Below are 19,238 nucleotides of genomic sequence, written 5' to 3' on the forward strand. Positions count from 1 at the left end.
GGCACCCTGTTGCTTTTTAGTTGGAAGAAAAAAGTAGAGGAGGCTGCAAGCTGTTAGAAAAACAATGCCAGGCCTGAGCCATAAATTGTCCTTCCCAAAGACTGAAGTGCCTGATTTTACAGATCAGGATGTGATCCTTTACTTCAGCTCAGAGAGAACAATGTATGGTTTCCTCACACTTTGTGACTCCCCAGTTTTATTTGAGATAGCTTTCTGCTCAGGATGCTATCAAGCGTCATTGTTCATGCTGAGTGATAAGGTTCTCCTTGGTAAGAGCAGGTTTATAGCCTAGAAAATTACCTTTCAGTTGTATAGCACATTCTGATCTGAGTAACTCCAGACTCTGTTCGTATATAGTCAGAATTCACAATGTCCCTGTAGACAGATGCCAGGATTATCGCAGCCTATTTACATCTCCGTGAGAAATGAGGAATCTGTACCCCATGTTTTGAAGTGCTTTCAAAGTATTATGTGAAGTGTTCCGGCCCGCAGGTGAACAAAAATTACTGATGATTAATCAACTCTGTATTTTGTTGTGTGATCACTACATCTTTGTGTGGAAGAATCTGCTGAAATATTTCTGTGGCATCTAAAACTAAAAGTAGTAATATTCTTGCCGTTGGAAGTGTGTCACTTAATATATGTTGGACTCACCTGTCTAAAATATCTTTTTTCTTTCAGATTAGAATGTTACTTACATTCAGTCATGGAGGTCCAAACTGACCTCTTATTGCCTAAGTTACTGAAATGCAGCATTTTACTGTTTAGATTATCAGTTCTGTATATACTTTGTTACCAGCCAAAAATCATTTCAGTTCCAGTTCTCTTTGAGGTAAAAGAGGAATTATACCAAATCACCAAGCGATCTGTAGTACAAAGCCTTATTCAGTCTTGTTTCCTAAGCATGCGTAGCTCTATTTTGAGCAATTCAGCTTCACTAGGCTAGGGATTATTTCCATTTAAACATGTGAATAGTCCCATTGATTGCCTCCGTTGCTTTACTTCTCTGCTCTATATTGGAATAAATGCAGTCAGTGTTTCTGGCAGCTTGTTTGCCTCGGAGCAGCATGCTCACCTTACCCAGCCAGAGGTGCCAGTGCTGCCTGTGGTCGTGGCAGCTGGCACATCTTAGCTGGGTGCTTCAAGGGTTAAGCTTGTCTGTCAAAGGAAAATATGTTTCCGTAGGAATGCATGTTCTATTTACCTTCAGCCCCCATCCCCATCCCCTTGTCTGCCTGGCAGCTTTCTCTCTTAAACATTTCTCAGCTGTGCAGATTCTCAAAAGCTGTCTTTTATTTGCTACCATGAACTGAGTTCCATTTCAGAGGACTTAGAGTGAAAGAAACTATTGGATAAAGTTGTTGTACCAATTTGAAGATGAAATATAGAATAAAACGATTTGGGGAGGGTATTATTTCATTTCTGCAGGTCTGGTCCAGAAAGGGAACTATGTTTTTAAAGCTGGTAGTTTGCAGGGAACTAAGCACTCAAGGCACTTCCCCACTACTCAGTCCTCTCTTTTGCCTCCGCTCAGCACTGGTGAGACCACATCTGGAGCACTATGTCCAGTTCTGGGCTCCCCAGTTCAAAATATAGACCTATTGGAGCGAGTCCAGCAAAGGGCCAGAGATTATAAATGGACAGGAGCTTCTCTCATATGAGGAAAGGCAGAGAGAGCTGGGACTCTAAGAAGGCTGAGGGGGGATCTCAGAAGGCTGAGGGGGATCTTATCAATGCGTACAGTTACCTGAAAGGAGGGTGTAAAGAGGATGGGGCCAGACTCTTTTCAGCAGTGCCCAGTGACAGGACAAGAGGCAACAGGCACAAACTGAAACACAGGAAACTCCGTCTGAATGTAAGGAAGAACTTCTTTACTGTGAGAGTGGTTGAACACTGGATGCCCAGGGAGGTGGTGGAGTCTCCATCCTTGGAGATTTTCAAAAGCCATCTGGAGAGGGTCCTGAGCAATGTGTTCTAGGCGACCCTGCTTGATCAGAGGGGTTGGACTAGAGGATCTCCAGAGGTCCCTTTCCAACCTCAACTCTTCTGTGATTCTGTGAAGACTCACTGAAATGGGTTCAAGTGTGTCAGGCAGGATTACACGAGTCTTAGGTACATTAGTCCAGAATTACTAAAGAGAAAAGCCCCAATAAACAGAGTAGATGCTTTCCTAGTGACCTGAACTCTTGCTTCTGCTTAGTCAAGCTGCTACAAGCTAGCCATGTCTGTGAAGAACACAGAATCCTTACAGATTCAAATTTCAGGATTGATAGGAAAACTATGGTCTTCGTTAATATTTTGGCTGCTAAGCAGGATGGATGCACTGAATGTGGTGTGCTGAGGGAGACGAGACTGTGGGAGCAGGAAATGAAATAATAATGGGAAGCTTCAGGTACACTTGTGTAGGTAAGGCAAATGTCCTATTAGGATATGATAGACTACATTCAGTGCTTGCATCATTGAGCAATTGGTCAGAGAGCCCACAGGAGAAGTAATAGTAACCCCTAATTTGGTCCAGAGTAACATAACATCTGAAGCCTCAGTCCTAGAGCACATTCTGCTTGCGCCTCGCGTTAACTGCAGAGCGCTTGTGATACAGCAGCCTTCATGCCTTGTTTTGCAGTACATGGCAGGGCAGCCTGTGGAAAAGCACTCCCAGGGGATAGATATGTTCTTGCACTTTGCAGTGTTTCATAAAACACTCTATTTGGGGTGTTAAGCTTGTATTTCATCGTATTTCTTGTGCAGAACAAGAAGGCATTTGCCATTTGCTGGTTGCCTACAAAGGTCATTTATAAGCACTTCATTTGCAAGTACGTCAGCTACAGGACAGCAGCGCAAAACAGCAAAGTGAGAAGAGATATCAGTAAACACTTGATAGAGAGAGAGTGAGGGAATTAAAAAGCTTGTCCTCCTCTCATTTTAATAAAACACAATTTAGCAGAATACTTGCAGTCATGCTCCTGTTGTTTTCATTTTCCAGAAAAAGATCACTTGAGAAGTATTTCTTAATGGTAGGATTTGCCATATTAGATTAAACCTGTTAAATTCAATGTCTCCTTTTAAAAAAGAAGGGGAACAGGCCAGTTTAATTCTGTAATTCAGAAGGCATAGAGTTGATGCATCTCATCATTGAGATTGAAGATGCTGCTAGAACCACGTGCCTGACCCCTGGGGGACACTGTGAGCTACAGGCCTCCAACTAGACTCTGCACCACTGATCACAACCCTCTAAGCTCGGCCATTCAGCCAGTTCACAATCCACCTCACTGTCCACTTATCTAACCCACACTTCCTGAGCTTACCTATGAGGATGTTATGGGAGACAGTATCAAAAGCCTTGCTGAAGTCAAGGCAGACAGCAGCCACAGCTCTCCTCTCATCTCCCCAGCCAGTCATTCCATCTGAGAAGGCTCTCAGATTGGTTGTCCATGACTTCCCCTCTGCGAATTTATGCTGACTACTCCTGATCACCTTCTCCTTCACATGCATGGATATTGCTTCCAGGCTGAGCTGCTCCATCACCTTTCCAGGGACTGAGGTAAGGCTGACTGGCCAGTAGTTCCCAGGGTCCTCCTTCTTGCCCTTTCTGAAGACTGGAGTGACGTTGGCTTTCTTCCAGTCCTTGAGCACCTCTCCTATTCTCCATGACCTTTCAAAGATGATGACGATTGGCTTAGCAATAACATCTGCCAGCTCCCTCAGCACTCATGGGTGCATCCCATTGGGGCCCCTGGATTTGTGCTGTCAAGTTTGCCTAAATGATCCCTAACCCGATCCTCCTCAACCAAGGGAACGTCTTCCTTTCTCCAGACTTTCTCTCTTGTCTCCAATGTCTGGGATTCCTGAGGGCTGGCCTTAGCAGTAAAGACCGAAGCAAAGAAGGCATTCAGTAACTCTGTCTTCTCTGTATCCTTTGTCACCATGGCACCCACCCCATTCAGCAGTGGGCCCACATTTTCCCTAGTCTTCCTTTTGCTAGTGATGTATTTGAAGAAGCCCTTCTTGTTGTCCTTGACATCCCTTACCAGCTTTAATTCTAAATGGGCCTTAGCCTTCCTCATCACATCCCTGCCTCATTGCAACCCTGCATACTTGGACGACGTCCCTATATTCCTCCCAAGTGGCCTGTCCCTCTTTCCACATTCTGTACACTTCCTTATTCTGTTTGAGTTTGCCAGGAGCTCCTTGCTCATCCATGAAAGTCTCCTGCCCCCTTTCCTTGACTTCTTACTCATAGGGATGCATCAATCTTGAGCTTGGAGAAGGTGATCCTTGAATATCAACCAGCTCTCTTGGACCCCGCTTCCTTCTAGGGCCCTATCCTGGGGGATTCTTCCAAGCAGGTCCCCAAAGAGGCCAAAGTTGGATCCCCTGAAGTCCAGGGATGTGATCCTGCTTTTGCCTTGCTCTCTCCTCACAGGATCCTGAACTCCACCATGTCATGGTGACTGCAGCCAAGGCTGCTCCCAACCTTCACACCTCCAACCAGCCCTTCCTTGTTTATAAGCATGAGGTCCAGCAGAGCACCCCTCCTCGTTGGCTTCTCTCTCATCTCTCTCAGGAAGTTGTCATTGATGCTCTCCAGGGACCTCCTGGATTGCTTGTGCCTTGCTGTGTTGACCCTCCAGCAGATATCAGGGTGGTTAAATTCCCCCGTGAGGACCAGGGCCTGCGAACATAAGGCTACTCCCAGCTGTCTGTAGAAGGCATCACCTATTTCTTTCTCCTGATCAGATGGCCTGTAGCAAACGCCCACAACAGTGTGACCAACGTTAGCCTGCCCTTTAATCCTTACCCATAAGCTCTCAACTCACTCTTCATCCACCCCTAGGCAGAGCTCAATACATTCCAGTTGCTCTCTCATAAAGAGCAGCTCCATCACCTCGCCTTCCTGGTCTGCCTTTCCTAAAAAGCACATAGCCATCCATGACAGCATTCCAGTCATGTGAGCTATCCCATCATGTCTCTGTAACTGCAGTGAGATCATGGCCCTGCAACTGCACACAGATCTCTAATTCTTCCTGTTTATATCCCATGCTGCGCACATTGGTGTACAGGCATTTCAGGGAGGTAATGGAGCATGCAGGTTTCCCAGGAGGGGTGCAAGAGGATCCTCCATAACCGTGTACCATACGCATTTCCCCAGCTGCATGCGCCCACTGGCATCATCCCCACTTGAGCCACATTTTGCTGACTACCCTGTCTCTATAACTCTCCTCTTCCCCCATCTTTCCTGGTTTACAGTCCCCCTCACCAGGCTGGCCAACCTGTTGGCAAAGACATATGGGCCCCGCTTAGTGAGGTGGATCCCATCTCTCCCCATCAGTTGTCAATCTTCAAACAGGCTTCCATGGTCATAGAAACCAAAACCCTGTTGTCAACACCAGTGGTGCAGCCAGCTGTTAGCTTGGAAAATCCGTCTACTCCTCCTCCCATCCTTCCCCCTCACTGTGGGGGTTGAGGAGAAAATGACCTGGGCTCCCAGACCCTTGATCACGATCCCCAGAGCTCTGAAATCCTGTTTGATGGTTTCCAGTTTGCCCTTGGTATCATTAGTGCCCACATGGAAGAGCAGCAGAGGGTAACAGTCTGATGCCTGGACAAGCCTTGGCAGTCTTTCCATGACATCTCGTATTCAAGCCCCTGGCAGGTAACAGACCTCTCTAGACAGGAGGTCAGGTCAGCAGATAGGTGCCTCTGTCCCCTGCAGCAGGGAGTCACCACAACACTCTCTCTGCTTTTTCTGGGTGTTTCTGCATGGCACAGGGTCTGTTGGCCCAGTTGCTTCCCTTGAAGCTCTGCCCAGTTTCTCCTCAGCCTGGAGGGCACTAAACCTGCTCCTCAATTGCAAGTCTTCAGGAGGAGTAAGAGCCTTTCTCCTCCTATGAGAAGTGACCAGTTTACAGCCTTCTTCTACAGTGTTATGATGTACCATTTCACACAGCACAGAGCCCTCTGGCAGCTCCACTGCTGGGTGGTTGGAACTCCCGGAGCTATATGGTCTCCAAGGATACCCTGTCTATCTCGCTCCTCTTCTTGGATGCTACGCAGCCTACTGACTTCTTCCAATAACTCCTTTACCTGACAACACAACTCGTCAACAACAGCACACCTTCTGCAGGAGGGGTGACTGTCAGCCCAGGCCTCATGGAGAGGCCCCAGGTGCTCCCTGCAGCCTGAGACCTAGAGAGCTGCATCTGCTGTCAGAGGGCCTGTCTGGGTCAAAGCCTCTGACACAGCAACTCCAACAGCTACTGGGGAATGTGCTCTGTGGCATGTCATGACCATATCTGAGGAAGCATACGCTACTAGAATTGGAAACAAAGGTGCCTTCTTGCACCCTTCTGCACAAACTACTGCATCTGTTCACTGCCTCTGTTTGCTGCACTCTTGGCTCTTATGTTGGCCTCTCCCTAGCACTGACTCACAGGGTGCTTGACCCACCCTAATCACAGGCCACCTGGATCAAAGGTGCCAACTCCCTCTGATTAAGGGCAACCAAGAGAGCTTGTTAGTGACAGCTACACATAGCTAGAGCTTCTCCCAGGAGAAGTTAAGGCCTCGTGTAGTTGTCTTTGCCTAGCTCCCCTTTCCTGTTAGCAGCAATCACTGTCTAGTTCCTTGGGGTCCCAGAAAGCCCCCATAGCTTCCAACAAGGTCCTCAAAAGTTCTAAGCAGAGCCCAGACACTGCTGTGCAAACTGCTGCGGTTCGCTGCCTCTGTTAGTTGTGCTCTGAATCTGAATTAATCTGACATCTGAATTAATTAGATAATTCTACACTTATGTAGTTAGGTATCCCTATGACTTATGTCTGAGCATGTTCTGATTGTTTGACTTTAATTATCCACCTGTGACTCAGAAATGCCTCTTCTGGAGAGATTAGTACCTGTGTTATGTGTAGAGCTCTGCTGAAATCTGGTTGGGGTTAACAGATGTCTCAGCTCTGCAAAAGTCATGGGAAGTTCAAAACTTCAGATGTGGTCTGGGTGGTGAGGGAAGCTCCTCACCTTTTGCAAAATAATCTAGTAGTCAGAGCGCTCACCCAGTAGGTGGAAGCTGCAGTTTCTGTGTTCAAGACACCCTGAAGGGGACTGACCCCACATCCCCGAAAAGTGTTTGGGCCACAGACTGTAGGAAATCCTGAGGATTTCGTTCTTCCTCTTGAAGCAGAACCATGTGCAAGGGGGCGTGCAAGAGTGGTGGGACATGACAGATGACAGATATATGAGAAAGCCTGTCTCTACCATAGAGATTAGGGTCTTCAGATAGAAGGGAGCATACCAGCAGTTCCAGCTCCCTGAAATATGTTAAACTGTTGCTGCATTAAAAAGCAAAACAAAAAGCTGCCTTTAGAACAAAATTACTCCCTAAGTTCTACCATAAGAACGAATTTTCCCCTACATAATTCAGTCTTCCCAGTTGTTTTCATATGAGTGTAAAAGAAAGGACTTCAGTCATGGACTTGCAAATTAGTATTTGCTGCAAACAATTGCAAATACGGATAACAAAAAGGTAATATACAAAAAAATCCTGTCATAAAAAGAATGGAGCTAACTGATGCTAGAAGAAATAAATGGTATCCCCATTGTTACTGTTAATTTGACTGTCGGGTAAATTAAAAGAATATAAAGGCCCTTCTGCACATCCTGACGCAGGTTTTCTTCTCAATGACAGGAAAGTGAGAGACGCCACTGGAGTTGATATTAATATGCGCGTGGGAGTGCACTCTGGGAATGTCCTCTGCGGTGTTATTGGGCTACAGAAGTGGCAGTATGATGTGTGGTCACACGATGTTACCCTGGCAAATCACATGGAAGCTGGCGGAGTCCCAGGGTAGGAGATTTTTCTCTTAACCTTTGTTTTCGTAGATTTTTGTATTATAGAAAAATGTACAGATACCATGTATTCAGTTGTAAAGAGTTGTGAAGAAAACTGAACTACTCCTTGGTGTTGTCTTTTAAAAAATTGGGCACTCAATATTTCCCATGATTTAAGGAGTACTTTTGTTGATGAGAACCTTTAGATTTGTGTCCATTAGACCTTCTGAAAATGAGATTAGAGTCTGTAAATGAAGTAAGCAGTACAAGAGCTAGTAGAAAAGGCTTATTGGGTTCAAATGATGCTTTTGATCAGTATTTGTAATTTTGTCATTCTTTTAAAACATAATTTCAGCCGCGTCCACATCACTTCAGTCACGTTGGCACATCTGAATGGAGCTTACAAAGTGGAAGATGGGGATGGAGATGTGAGGGACCCATATCTGAAAGAGCATAATGTTAAGACCTACTTTGTAATCAACCCTAAGGTTAGTATTACTTGCATTTTGTGGCCATAGTTGTTTTTGAGCAGGATCACTAACCTCTTTATTGAATACTTCATTACCATAATATATTGATCAGGTGAGAAGAGCTATCACAGATACCTACAAATACTTAGTGTTTGCAGCAATACAAAATTTTTCCTGCCCTTCAGAAATAAGTCTCTGAAATGTGTTGCAGATATGTGGTTCAGGATGATGCATTATTGCTTGAGAAGATAATGAACACTAAGTTCATCAAAGTTGATACCACATTTTCTTCCCTGTCAAACAGGGGGAAAAGCGGAGTCCTCAACACCACATCAGACCTCGGCATACTCTTGATGGAGCCAAAATGAGAGCGTCTGTCCGCATGACCCGGTACCTGGAATCCTGGGGAGCAGCCAAGCCATTTGCACACTTGCACCACAGGGACAGCATGACCACTGAAAACGGCAAGATTAGCACAACAGTAGGGGCCTACTTATGTCATTTCATAGAGTTTAGCAATGTTTGAAAGGAAGAAGATGCTCACTGCTAAATTCCTAGTTATTTCTGATAGATGAAGATGTATGCATTTGTACTGGACAAAGACCCAGTGAAGCTGCTGGGAGCTTTTCCACTAGCTTATGAGCTGCGGATTAGGCTCTGAGGAGCCATATCTCACTATAAGTGCTTCTCTGAATCATAAGGAGTCCTACATAAATACTAAAGGGAAAAATTTGGCCCTCTGAGCTTATGCCACAGTCCCAGAATGTAGCGTGGCTGCTGTGCACTGTGTGGAAACACATTTTGAACATAAAACCAGAGTGGAACACCTTTGGGAAAAGGCACTTTTGATAAGGAGAGATTCTCTGAGATTTACTGGCTGGATTAGCCACATGCTGTAGTTGGACTATGGCCACCTGGAGCAAAGGCTGTGAAGTGAGAATTTTGCTATAGCACCTGAAATGGGCTTTATTAGAAGACTTCCCTGGGAACCAAATGCATAGTCACTGTAACGCTACGTTTTCAAGATGCACTACCCATTGTCAGCTATAGCTGATGGTCTGAGTTTCACAGTGCTATAGTGCAATATTATATTTTTTACATTAAGCAGAAAGGTTATTTTTTTAGTTTTGCTAACACTGTTTTATTGCTGTCAGTAAGACACTGTCAGTCTGTAGCTCATACATAGCATTATCTTCTACTTCTAAAAAGTGTAACGTTTCGTTTTCAACATCGGCATTCACTTCCGCACCTGTTATATAGCAGAATGTAGGATTGAACCACCTAACCCATCTTATCCAATAAATACAGTGCATCAAAATGTGGATGTTTCATGTTCATTACAGAAAGGATCCAGGTATCACAGTTAATCACAAAATAAGCATGTTTGTGATGGCTGCTGTTGCTCGTCTAAAGAAAATAATGGCAATTGCCTATATTTGGTTACTGAAGTCTCGTTTTCAAAAATGCTTAACTCTAATTTTCCCCAAAGCTGGTGAGAGTTTGGGCTATATTCCAACTACAGCGACTTTGAAGCAACGACTTTCTAGTAGAGAAAAGCATTTTTGGATTCAGATGGTTTTAGTAGTAATTTAGTGTTTATAATGTCACTTCAATTTGCCTCCAGATCACTGCCTTTTCCATCTTCATTGTTGCTAATTTTTTTAAATAGAGTTTTAATGTAATGTTGAAAGTATTTTTATTTGAAACATTTCTCCTTAATTGAATTTTCCTTAATTTTTATCACTGTTTTTAAAGTGACTAATATTGTCAAGGTCTATTATAGCTGATACAGGGTTTTGTTTTGTTTTTTAGGATGTTCCTATGGGGCAATATCATTTTCAGCGTTGCAGAGAGAGGTAAATTCATTTGAAAAAATTACTTAGTCCTATAAAGTCTATATAAATACATATATATTCATACACATTCATATATATGATATGCTTTCAGATATTGAAACTCAAAGTATTTTTTCTGCTGGTACCTCTGTGCATGTAGAGAGCCCCTGAAAACAGATTTTGAAGACATGTTACTTATGAACTGTGAATACACTTCCTCCTAACAAATAACATTATTCCAGATTAGCATCAGTATGCTGATGGGCTTCTATTTGTTTCTTTTTCTTTACTCTTTCAGTGTCTTTCAATCTCTTTATTCTTTCAGTGTGCAAATAAATGATGTACAGGGAAATTGAGAGGGGAGGCACAGAGGGGTGGAAAGAGCAGATGGAAGTGACTTTTAATAATTGGTATTGTAACATACATGCATACTTATATACATATACAAAGAGATATTTTATATATTATGTTAATTACTTTGTATTTGCATTGTGTAGTAGTATTTCAGAGTCTGTAGTGTGTTTGCGGTAGTAAACATTCAAAAAGTACTTTGTGGTTCTCCAGAAGTGCTTGATAGCTTTAAGTTCTTATTTTCCTGCTTGTTATTTCAATCACTAGAGCAAGGTGGTGAGAAATGGACATGGGGAGGAGCTGATCACTTTCTTTAAAAATATCCAGAATTTCTACATCAAGAAAAGAATGACTGCTGTTAAAAAAACAATCCTAGCACTATAAGAAAATCTGAAATGGTTACTTTTTATTTTAATGGCCTGATAACACTTCAGATAATGTCTTTCTTGCAAGAACATAAGTAACATCACAAATACCATAAAATAGCTTGAAAGAACCCTTCAAAATTTGTACTTTTGTTTTCTCTTTGGTTATGCAAGCTACTCATTCTGTCCCTTCTGTGCCCATCTCTGCTCAGTAAATGTCTCGTAGACGAAACACCAGTTACTAGGGAGCTGCGCATTCCCATCAAATATTGCTAGTTTATAGAAAAAGAAGAGGTTATGACTGAATCACCATAATATTAACAAAGACTTTCTGGCTGTGAAACCAAGCATTTACATTTGGAGTGTATGTTAAAAGAGTTTACTTCAGCCTTATAATAATAATAAAAAAAGATCATTGGCCTGTGGTATTTTCAAACAATGCAATCCTTTAACATACTCAGATGCTCGTGCTTTCTTGCTTCTAAATTCCACTCCAAAATCAATTTGAAAGGTACCAATTTTAGCAGGTATCATGTTGTTGTTCTGCATGTTATGGAAGGAGCTTTTGGAAACCATTAGTAGAGTCTTCTGTCTATGCTGAGGCATGTAACTGAGATTTTAGATATGCTAGTTAGTCATTCCCAGAGGGAAGAGCTGAAGTGATAATAAGCACTTTGAAAATCAGGTGTTTTGTTAGAATATGAAAATGTGGGTTGTGAAGCTTGACTGTAGGCTTATGTTTGTGGCAGTCTTACCTCTTACATAGTTACGTGATATTGCTATGTTGTTAGGGATCTGCCAGTATGATTATGTGTGATTAAATAATGTCTCCTTGTGCATCTAGTTATTTCTCCTAGGCAGATTTTTCCGTATGTGGAAAATAAGTTGTAAACACGTATTTACCTAAGTTTTGTAGTATTGAATAAGGATGAAAATAGTTGGGTTGTGTAAAGTTACTCTAAGTACACTGAGATGCTTTCTGTATAAATTTGAAACCTGAGATAGGTTATCAGTTTTGGGGAAATAACTCAAAATCTTAATGTAGAAGAAGAAGGGCTGTATTACCCTTGGCAGGTTTAACTTTGTAGATTAAGAAAATTTTGGTAACTGCAGAGTAATATTTCAGATCTGAATGTTGACTTCCGAACAAACACTGTTACCAAGTTAGCACTGGATTTAAGTTTTCAAGGAAGAGAGTCAAAATCTGTGGAAATATTTGAAATACCAGTTTTAAGGAGAGCAAAACTGCTGGAAGAACTGATGATGTTTGCAGCAATGTGTGTTAGGAAAGACAAATCCATTCTTACAATCCTCAGTTGAGTTCATGCTGGGGCCAGTGAACATAAAAGATCCTTTTTTCATTACAGTTGTGTTATAAGTTATAAAAAGAGGAACATGACATATGTTAGAAACTAATTTAAGGCTTGGTACTCTTATTAAAAATAATGAAATATTTGCAAGGGTTAGCAGCCTTTCTGTAGAGAATGCTCATTATGCATCAGTGCACTAGCACATTATTGCTCATCACACAACTCTGTCAAACAATTTTTAAAAATAACTAAAAGAAACAGGAATATTTTAAGGATTTGAGCATATGCCATTCTTCTTCAGAAATTCATACCATTATGGATGACTTTCCTTCAACCAGACTTTCTAGAAAATCTGTGTTTTTACAAGATGTTTGCTTTTGTTTGTTTCTAAGTGCTTCCTAATAGTTAAGCCTTAGATTATACTTTTTGTGTGTGTGTGTGGCAGTCTGTAGCTTACGCTGCTTTTGTTAAGAACTTAGTATAATGGGGCTCAGTGTGGCTGAAGTCTGTAGTTGCTGTTGCAGCATAAATGTTAAAACATTGTTATTATCCCAGCAATTTTATGCCAGCTATCACCCCCTGTTTTCTAAAGTTAATGTTTATTAATAGTGTGATGATTTTCCAAAGTAACATCCCCCATTTTTCATTTCAGAACAAAATCACAGAAAAAAAGGTTTGAGGAGGAACTGAATGAGAGGATGATTCAAGCCATCGATGGAATCAATGCTCAAAAGTAGGTTTGCATCCCGGGTTGTCTCCTTCCATCAGCGTCAACATAAGTGCGTTTACTATTTCTCCCTCTCACATGCACCCACTGCACCGAAAACAGTGGCACTGCTGCCGGCATAGGAGGCTCTGTATGTCATGAAGATAGGCTGCACGGTAACATTTTCTATTTTATGAGATAAGACCGTGCTTGTGAATCATGCTGTGACAAAGGTTTTGGCTCCTTCAACTTCACGGCAAAGGAGTTTTTGGCTCTGTAACTGCACACTCATAGCTGTAATGCAACAGAATTATCTCATCAGACAGCACAGGAATAAGAGGCGCAAAAAAGTACCTGGCACGGGAATTGGCATGAGGTGAAAATTAACGCTTCACAACTGGAGCTGGAGGCGGTATTGATGGTCTCAGTCTGTTGGCAAATAGATAAAAATCAATACCAGTCCAAAATAACTGTTCAAGTTTCTCATATTTACCTGATGAAATCAGGGAATTAACCTTTGAAAAATGTGGATAATAACTGTGATGAATTAGATGTTCCTCCCCCTGTTTCTGCTATGCAGAGTCTTACTTAGCTGAGTATTGTACCTAATTATTAAATACTTGTTTATCACATTTTTTTTTTGCATCTGATAATCCTGTTAGAAAGTACTTGGTTTTAGGGAAATATTTTTCAGATTTTATTTTTAGAAGACTGCTGATATTTATAGGTCATAAAAAGAATTCAATGAAAGGAAGTAAGTTTTCTGATAGGCAAAGCTTTTTGATTTTGCTAGACTTGCCTAAAACAGCTATATACATTTTTGCAGTTTTTATTTGTTTTCAGGTACACTTGCTATGATAAGTGCACTATAAAAACAATGGTTCAATGTCAAAAATAAGGCACCTTGCACATAAGCATAAAGTATTATTATGACCATACTGGGCTTTCTTTTATCCCAGAGAATCCCTGTATTACCTTATTAGAGCATAAAACTCAGAGAAGATTGAGGATAAAGGAGATTCATATGATAAAAGCGATTGCTACAAAAGTTGATGTGCTTTTTGTGAATTATGTGGGGAACAGCAGAAAGATAAGGAATGAATTCCTATATCAGAGAGGCTGAATGCCACCTTCCAAAACTAGATTCTCTGTCTATCTCTGTCTTGATTTACTGAATGGTTCACTTAAACCAGATTATTCAATTGTGTACCAGGGAGCAAATTTACAGATGTGCTGATGCCCCAAACAGCAAGTTAATCCAATAATATTTTAACTACATGGATGCTAAATACTCAGAAAAAATAGGTAGAAGATGTCCTAAAGATTTCCTAAATTTGGGACATAAAATATGATTTTTTTATGCAATTGTGCCTTTTTTTTTTCTGTACCTCAGTTTTTCAGCTGTAAAATGAAAATAATACTGTCAGCTAATCTGATGGAGTGGCTGTGAAGCTAAATCTGTTACTTTTTGTGAATCATGAATCAAACTTTCAAGAAAACCTGTGAAGAAACTCATATTTTTCCTTTTTTTTTTTTTTTTAATTCTTTTCCCAGTACCTTGATCATTGTATTCCTGGCAGCAAAGTGCCTGTCCTCCGGAGGAGGGGATGAGTAGCCCTGGCCATGCCACTGTGTACCCTGGTGATCAGGGAACTTTCATAGAAAGTGTGATGGACAGACTGGAATCTGATAACTTAATATATACCCAGAGACAGGGTTAAACTGAGGTTATCTGAAAAGTCAGTTACTGTGTTAAAGACACACTATCTCTTTCCTTTGATATTTTTTATCTGAGTCAGTGCAGCTGCTGTGTTCTGTGCTGAACCTCAGGCTGGACGCTGTCCATCAGACAAAGCCTATCTAGCCAAGTGACACAGGAATACAGGCAGAATTTTGTTGCCTGTCTGTGTTGTTCCCCGAATTGAAGAATTTAAGCAGAAATTTGGTATTTAGCTTTCCAGATGTTATATTCCCACATCCTTGCAGATAATTCAGTAACTTTTAGGCTAAGTAGGGCGTTGTGCAGTAATTATGGATTGTTCTGTCCTTATCTCCATGCCAAAGGTATGCGTCTTTGTGCCCCTCTGTCTGTACTTATTCTCCACTTCCATTTGTTTGTATGATACTCTCTCCTTCATCTCAGACCTATCAGCACCTCTACTTAATGCTTCTGTTTGCTCTCACTGCTTTCCCTGTCTTCTGGCTACTCCTTTCCCTATCTTCTTGCTTCATCCACTTTCCAGTCCCACAAAACCTTCTCTCTGAGTCTTGCTTACCCTTCTGTGATGGAGGTCATGCTTCTTCCTCTTTCTTCATCGTGCCTGGAGATTCGACTATAGAAAAGTTCTGACACTACAGATTGGTGATGTCTTTCGTTTTTATTTCTGGTGCTGGCAATAAAGACAGCTGAGAGCAGCAGTTGTATGGAAGCTGAGCATGCAGCTTCCTCATTCCCTTCAGAAACTGTATATGTGAAGTCTAGTTGGGAAACAGGAATTTGTGAAAAGGTGGGAAATGTTCTCTGAAAGTGGGATATTCTGAAAACTTCTTTACTGAAGTGAGAAATCTCTGCTGAGTGTTTGTGAAACTGAGATTTTCCAAGCCCAGGGTTAGTCAAAAGTTAGCCTTTTCTCACAAAAGCAGCAAAGGCTGGATCTGTGAACACAGGACGATCGAAAAATCAAAATTGCAGGGCAAAAATATGGAGTTACTAAAGCTTCCTTGGTATCTTTACAACTACTTTAATAGGGATGGAACCAGTATCGTTTTAGCAGTCTTCTTAGTAGAACTAAAAGCTCCTGAAAATGTGAGCTAGTAATGGGCAGTACAGGACAGCCTTTACTGTAAGTGGCATTAGTGACTTCACATGCGATCGAATGTCTACAGGCCAAATTTGGCCTTTGGGAGTAGCTCTGCACACAGAACTACCATGCTGTATGGACAACCCCCTATCAACCCTTTTTCTTCTCAGAGTCTCCTAACTACAATCAGATGTAGACGTGAACTGTTTCACATCAAACTGAAAAATATATTTTTGAATTAAGCATCCCTAGGGCTGAATATATTTTTAGCCCCTTTTGATAGTGAAATGGATAAGTTGAGGCAGCAGTGCACAGGAAGAGGGGTGGTCTTCTTGGAAAGAAAATTATTTTATGTTTCACGAGTCAAAGCTAACATCTTACAATGCCACTTTGTCCATTCCTGTTCTCCCAAGTTCTTAATTTAGGATGGTTTTTTCTCCTACTGTGGTTCATTATTGCTACTTATTTGCATCGCCATCTGTCAATGGAGACTTTCCTTTTTGCTTAGAAAACATGTTAGCTACAGTACTAGCTTAGAACCTAATTTAGAGTTATAGCTGGAAAGGCTGCAAAAAACATCTCAAACCCTGTTATTACTGTTCAAGCTCAGAAGTTGCATGTTATCAGAAAGAGGCTGTTTACATGCTATGTTTTCTAAAAATTTCTCTAGTCCCCTTCAAGTTCAAGCCACTCAACCCCCCCAAATTTAAATACTCTGTTTCTTTTCAAGTGCCTATTAAAATAAATGTAGACTTTCATATTGGAACATTTTGTTTCATGAAAAGGTGTTATGTCAAGATTTTGTCAAGATTCACTCATTTTAAAATAGACTTATCATTTCACTGCAACTGCTTATTCTATTTTGCATTTCTCAACTTTAAGCAGAGAAGAGGTCTCTATAATCAGTAAAAAAATCAAAAGCTACAACTAGAAGACAGGAGTCACAGTCAGGAGACTAATTTAACTCAAAAACAGAATCGCTCCACTCTTTTAATTATGTTTTTTATACTCAGATTTGGAATAGGATAGGAGTCCATAAAGTCTAATTTACCTGTCATTCTTGTATATTGTGACAATGTGCCTTATAAAGGTACCTTATGAAGGACTGTCCTTTTCTTAGGTTCTCTTCTGTGCGCTTGATATACTACAGGATTTTGGAGACAAGTGGAATGTCCGTGTCAGCAGTACATCATATAAATCTATCCCTTGATTGCCCTAGTGAGTGGTCCACATAAAAATGGATCATTTGAGCTTTTCTTTCATATATTCTTTAGCAATAGAAGACAAAAGGAAGTTGGGAGTTGTCAGATCCTGTTTTATTGTCAGCGTGATTCACTATATGTGTTAGAATACACAAGAACTTGCTTTCTTCAAAATTATTTTCTTATTCTACTGCTTTTCAGTAATATAAAAAGACGATTCTACTCTATTCTTGTGTCAGTTGTAATGTTCTGTTATATTTCCTTTTCCCTTCTAGGCAGTGGCTTAAATCTGAAGACATTCAGAGAATATCACTTCTTTTCTATAATAAAACTCTGGAAAAAGAGGTAAGTTATTTTCAGCAGAGGTTCACAGTTGCTTCCTGCTCTGCCTCATCCTAAAGGAGGCCTGTATCCCATGCATTTGTAACAGAGCCTTGGCCTCAGTGCCTGTCCTGCAGTTCTTTTAAAGGTTACAGTAATATTTTAGCTCATTTGTGAAAGAAATGTCATGAGTATAAGGTTTGAGAACCCTTTCCCCCTTCCAGGGCAATTTTTAAAGTGCTCTACAATTCACTTGAATTTCTTGAAATTTTCATAATCTCACAGAAGTGGAGGGCAGGTGTGACAGTCAGATCTGGTGTAACAGGAGCAATGGATTCCAGAGATACACAGGTCCATCACCTACATCCTCAAAGGCCATTTGCTTAAGTCTACTGTTTCTGCTTTCTTTTTTTTCTTCTTTTGGCATGTCTCAAAGACTCAACCTGCCATAGTGATAGTCTTGTAATGATTTCAGTTGCTCGTTAGTTTTCTCCATAGGAGCTTGACACTCACAATCATTCCAAGGACATAGTACTGTAAATATTGCTTAAAAAAAAGCCCATCTGCCTTGGATGCAACACTAAGTGTTTTTATGACACATATGTTTGTTAAAACATGTTTGATACTTTTATGTGCAGACAGGGTAAATGGTAGTGTTTGCAGTGCTTGGAGTAATGATCAGAATGAAAGATCCCGCCTTTTTAGGTGTTTATCCTGACCACTAGCCTAGAAAGTTAAGCCTTTTCTTTTCATTCTTCAAAGGCCTTTTGAATCTTGAGTTTGTTTTTAGACATTACAAAGCTTCTTCAGGAAGACTGCCTCTTTCCTTTTCCCCATCAGCACAGGACAACCAGTAGCTGGGCCGTTAAGGTGCCCTTCAGGAGAGTGAGAGATAGGTTTGTCTCCAGCTGGCTGAATAAATGAATGAACCTGATGAGAACAGGCGTAGAGGAAGCATTACCACACTCTTTTTCTACTGTCCTATTTTTTAAAAAGGGGAGGAGATTAAGGTTTTTTGAAGGAAATGACTTAGAGACCTAGTTCTGCAATAGTTTTCACAGCAGTGAATCTGGAGAGGACTGAAGGTGCCTTCCAGTAGTTCAAACACAGTCTAGGCCCCAGAAAGAGGGGAAATGCAGGATTTGCTCTTATCTTCTACTTTTCTTATTGGCTGATTGAATCTACCTTGCTGGATCGCTGCTTCTAGTATTGTGTGTGTGGTTGATCCCTCTGTGACCTGAGAACAACGTTTTGGGGGAAAGGAACTATTCTTTGCTTTTGTGCAGGGATGGAAGAAACATCTGGGTCCACACCGCTCATGGAAGTGATCCTAGGCCACCTGATGCAGAGGGTTAACCCTCTCTAAACCAGTCTGGTTGGATTCACACTGCATACCATAAGTTTAAGTATCCTCTAGGCCCCACATGGTGCTCCAAGACATAATTAATAATTTCTACAAGTATCTTGCAGTTCAAAGCATCTGAAATCACCTTTGGGTTTTCTCATAGCTCAGCTGAATGGTGTTGGTATAGGGGAGGGCCAAAGGAACATGTTGCATGCTCTTAAAGTATCAAGGCTTGTGGAGACTGTGTAGAGGTGACTTAAGAGAGAAGAAACTAGACCCGGTGTGGATCTGTAGTGTTTAGGGAGTGCACTACCTGGAGTGAATGCACCCCAGGAGCACATTCAGATTTTAATTTGAAGGGTACTAATTGACTAACTCTAAAAGAGAACTTGGGAGTAAAGCATCACATGTGGACAGTCACCATCACACTTTGGACAGTCAGGGAATGAGGACTTCGGAGAAAATCAGGGAACTGAGTTATTTAGCTGTGTAGATGTGCCCTGTAGGACTATGGTCTCTTTTAGACTGTAGCATGCTTGTGAGGCAAAGAACTAATTGTTCTTTTCAGATCTGGCTTTTTAATGCCTTTCTTTAATTCCTTGCAATGACTCACCAGTCCAGTCTTGACTTAAAAGATCTCAGTGGGAAGCTTGACTTTGATTTAAACAGGAGCTTTTCAGGTCCTGCAGGACCTGAAAGTAAAGCAAGGTA

The 19,238-nt window shown here is 41.4% G+C and overlaps 1 protein-coding gene across 3 annotated transcripts in view; it reads left to right on the plus strand.

The window, feature by feature from the left end:
* The window catches only part of ADCY2 (adenylate cyclase 2), a 200,900-nt gene that overhangs the window by 128,789 nt on the left and 52,873 nt on the right, over positions 1 to 19,238 (plus strand). For all 3 annotated transcript variants that reach the window (XM_064506827.1, XM_064506826.1, XM_064506829.1), the window contains 6 exons: positions 7,679 to 7,837; positions 8,177 to 8,309; positions 8,596 to 8,772; positions 10,104 to 10,147; positions 12,805 to 12,885; positions 17,137 to 17,206. In XM_064506827.1, the coding sequence (XP_064362897.1) occupies positions 7,679 to 7,837; positions 8,177 to 8,309; positions 8,596 to 8,772; positions 10,104 to 10,147; positions 12,805 to 12,885; positions 17,137 to 17,206 (664 nt within the window). The remainder of the gene's footprint in view (positions 1 to 7,678; positions 7,838 to 8,176; positions 8,310 to 8,595; positions 8,773 to 10,103; positions 10,148 to 12,804; positions 12,886 to 17,136; positions 17,207 to 19,238) is intronic.

Source organism: Dromaius novaehollandiae, chromosome 2, assembly GCF_036370855.1.
Source record: "Dromaius novaehollandiae isolate bDroNov1 chromosome 2, bDroNov1.hap1, whole genome shotgun sequence".
In the NCBI taxonomy this organism is placed as follows: Eukaryota; Metazoa; Chordata; class Aves; order Casuariiformes; family Dromaiidae; genus Dromaius; species Dromaius novaehollandiae.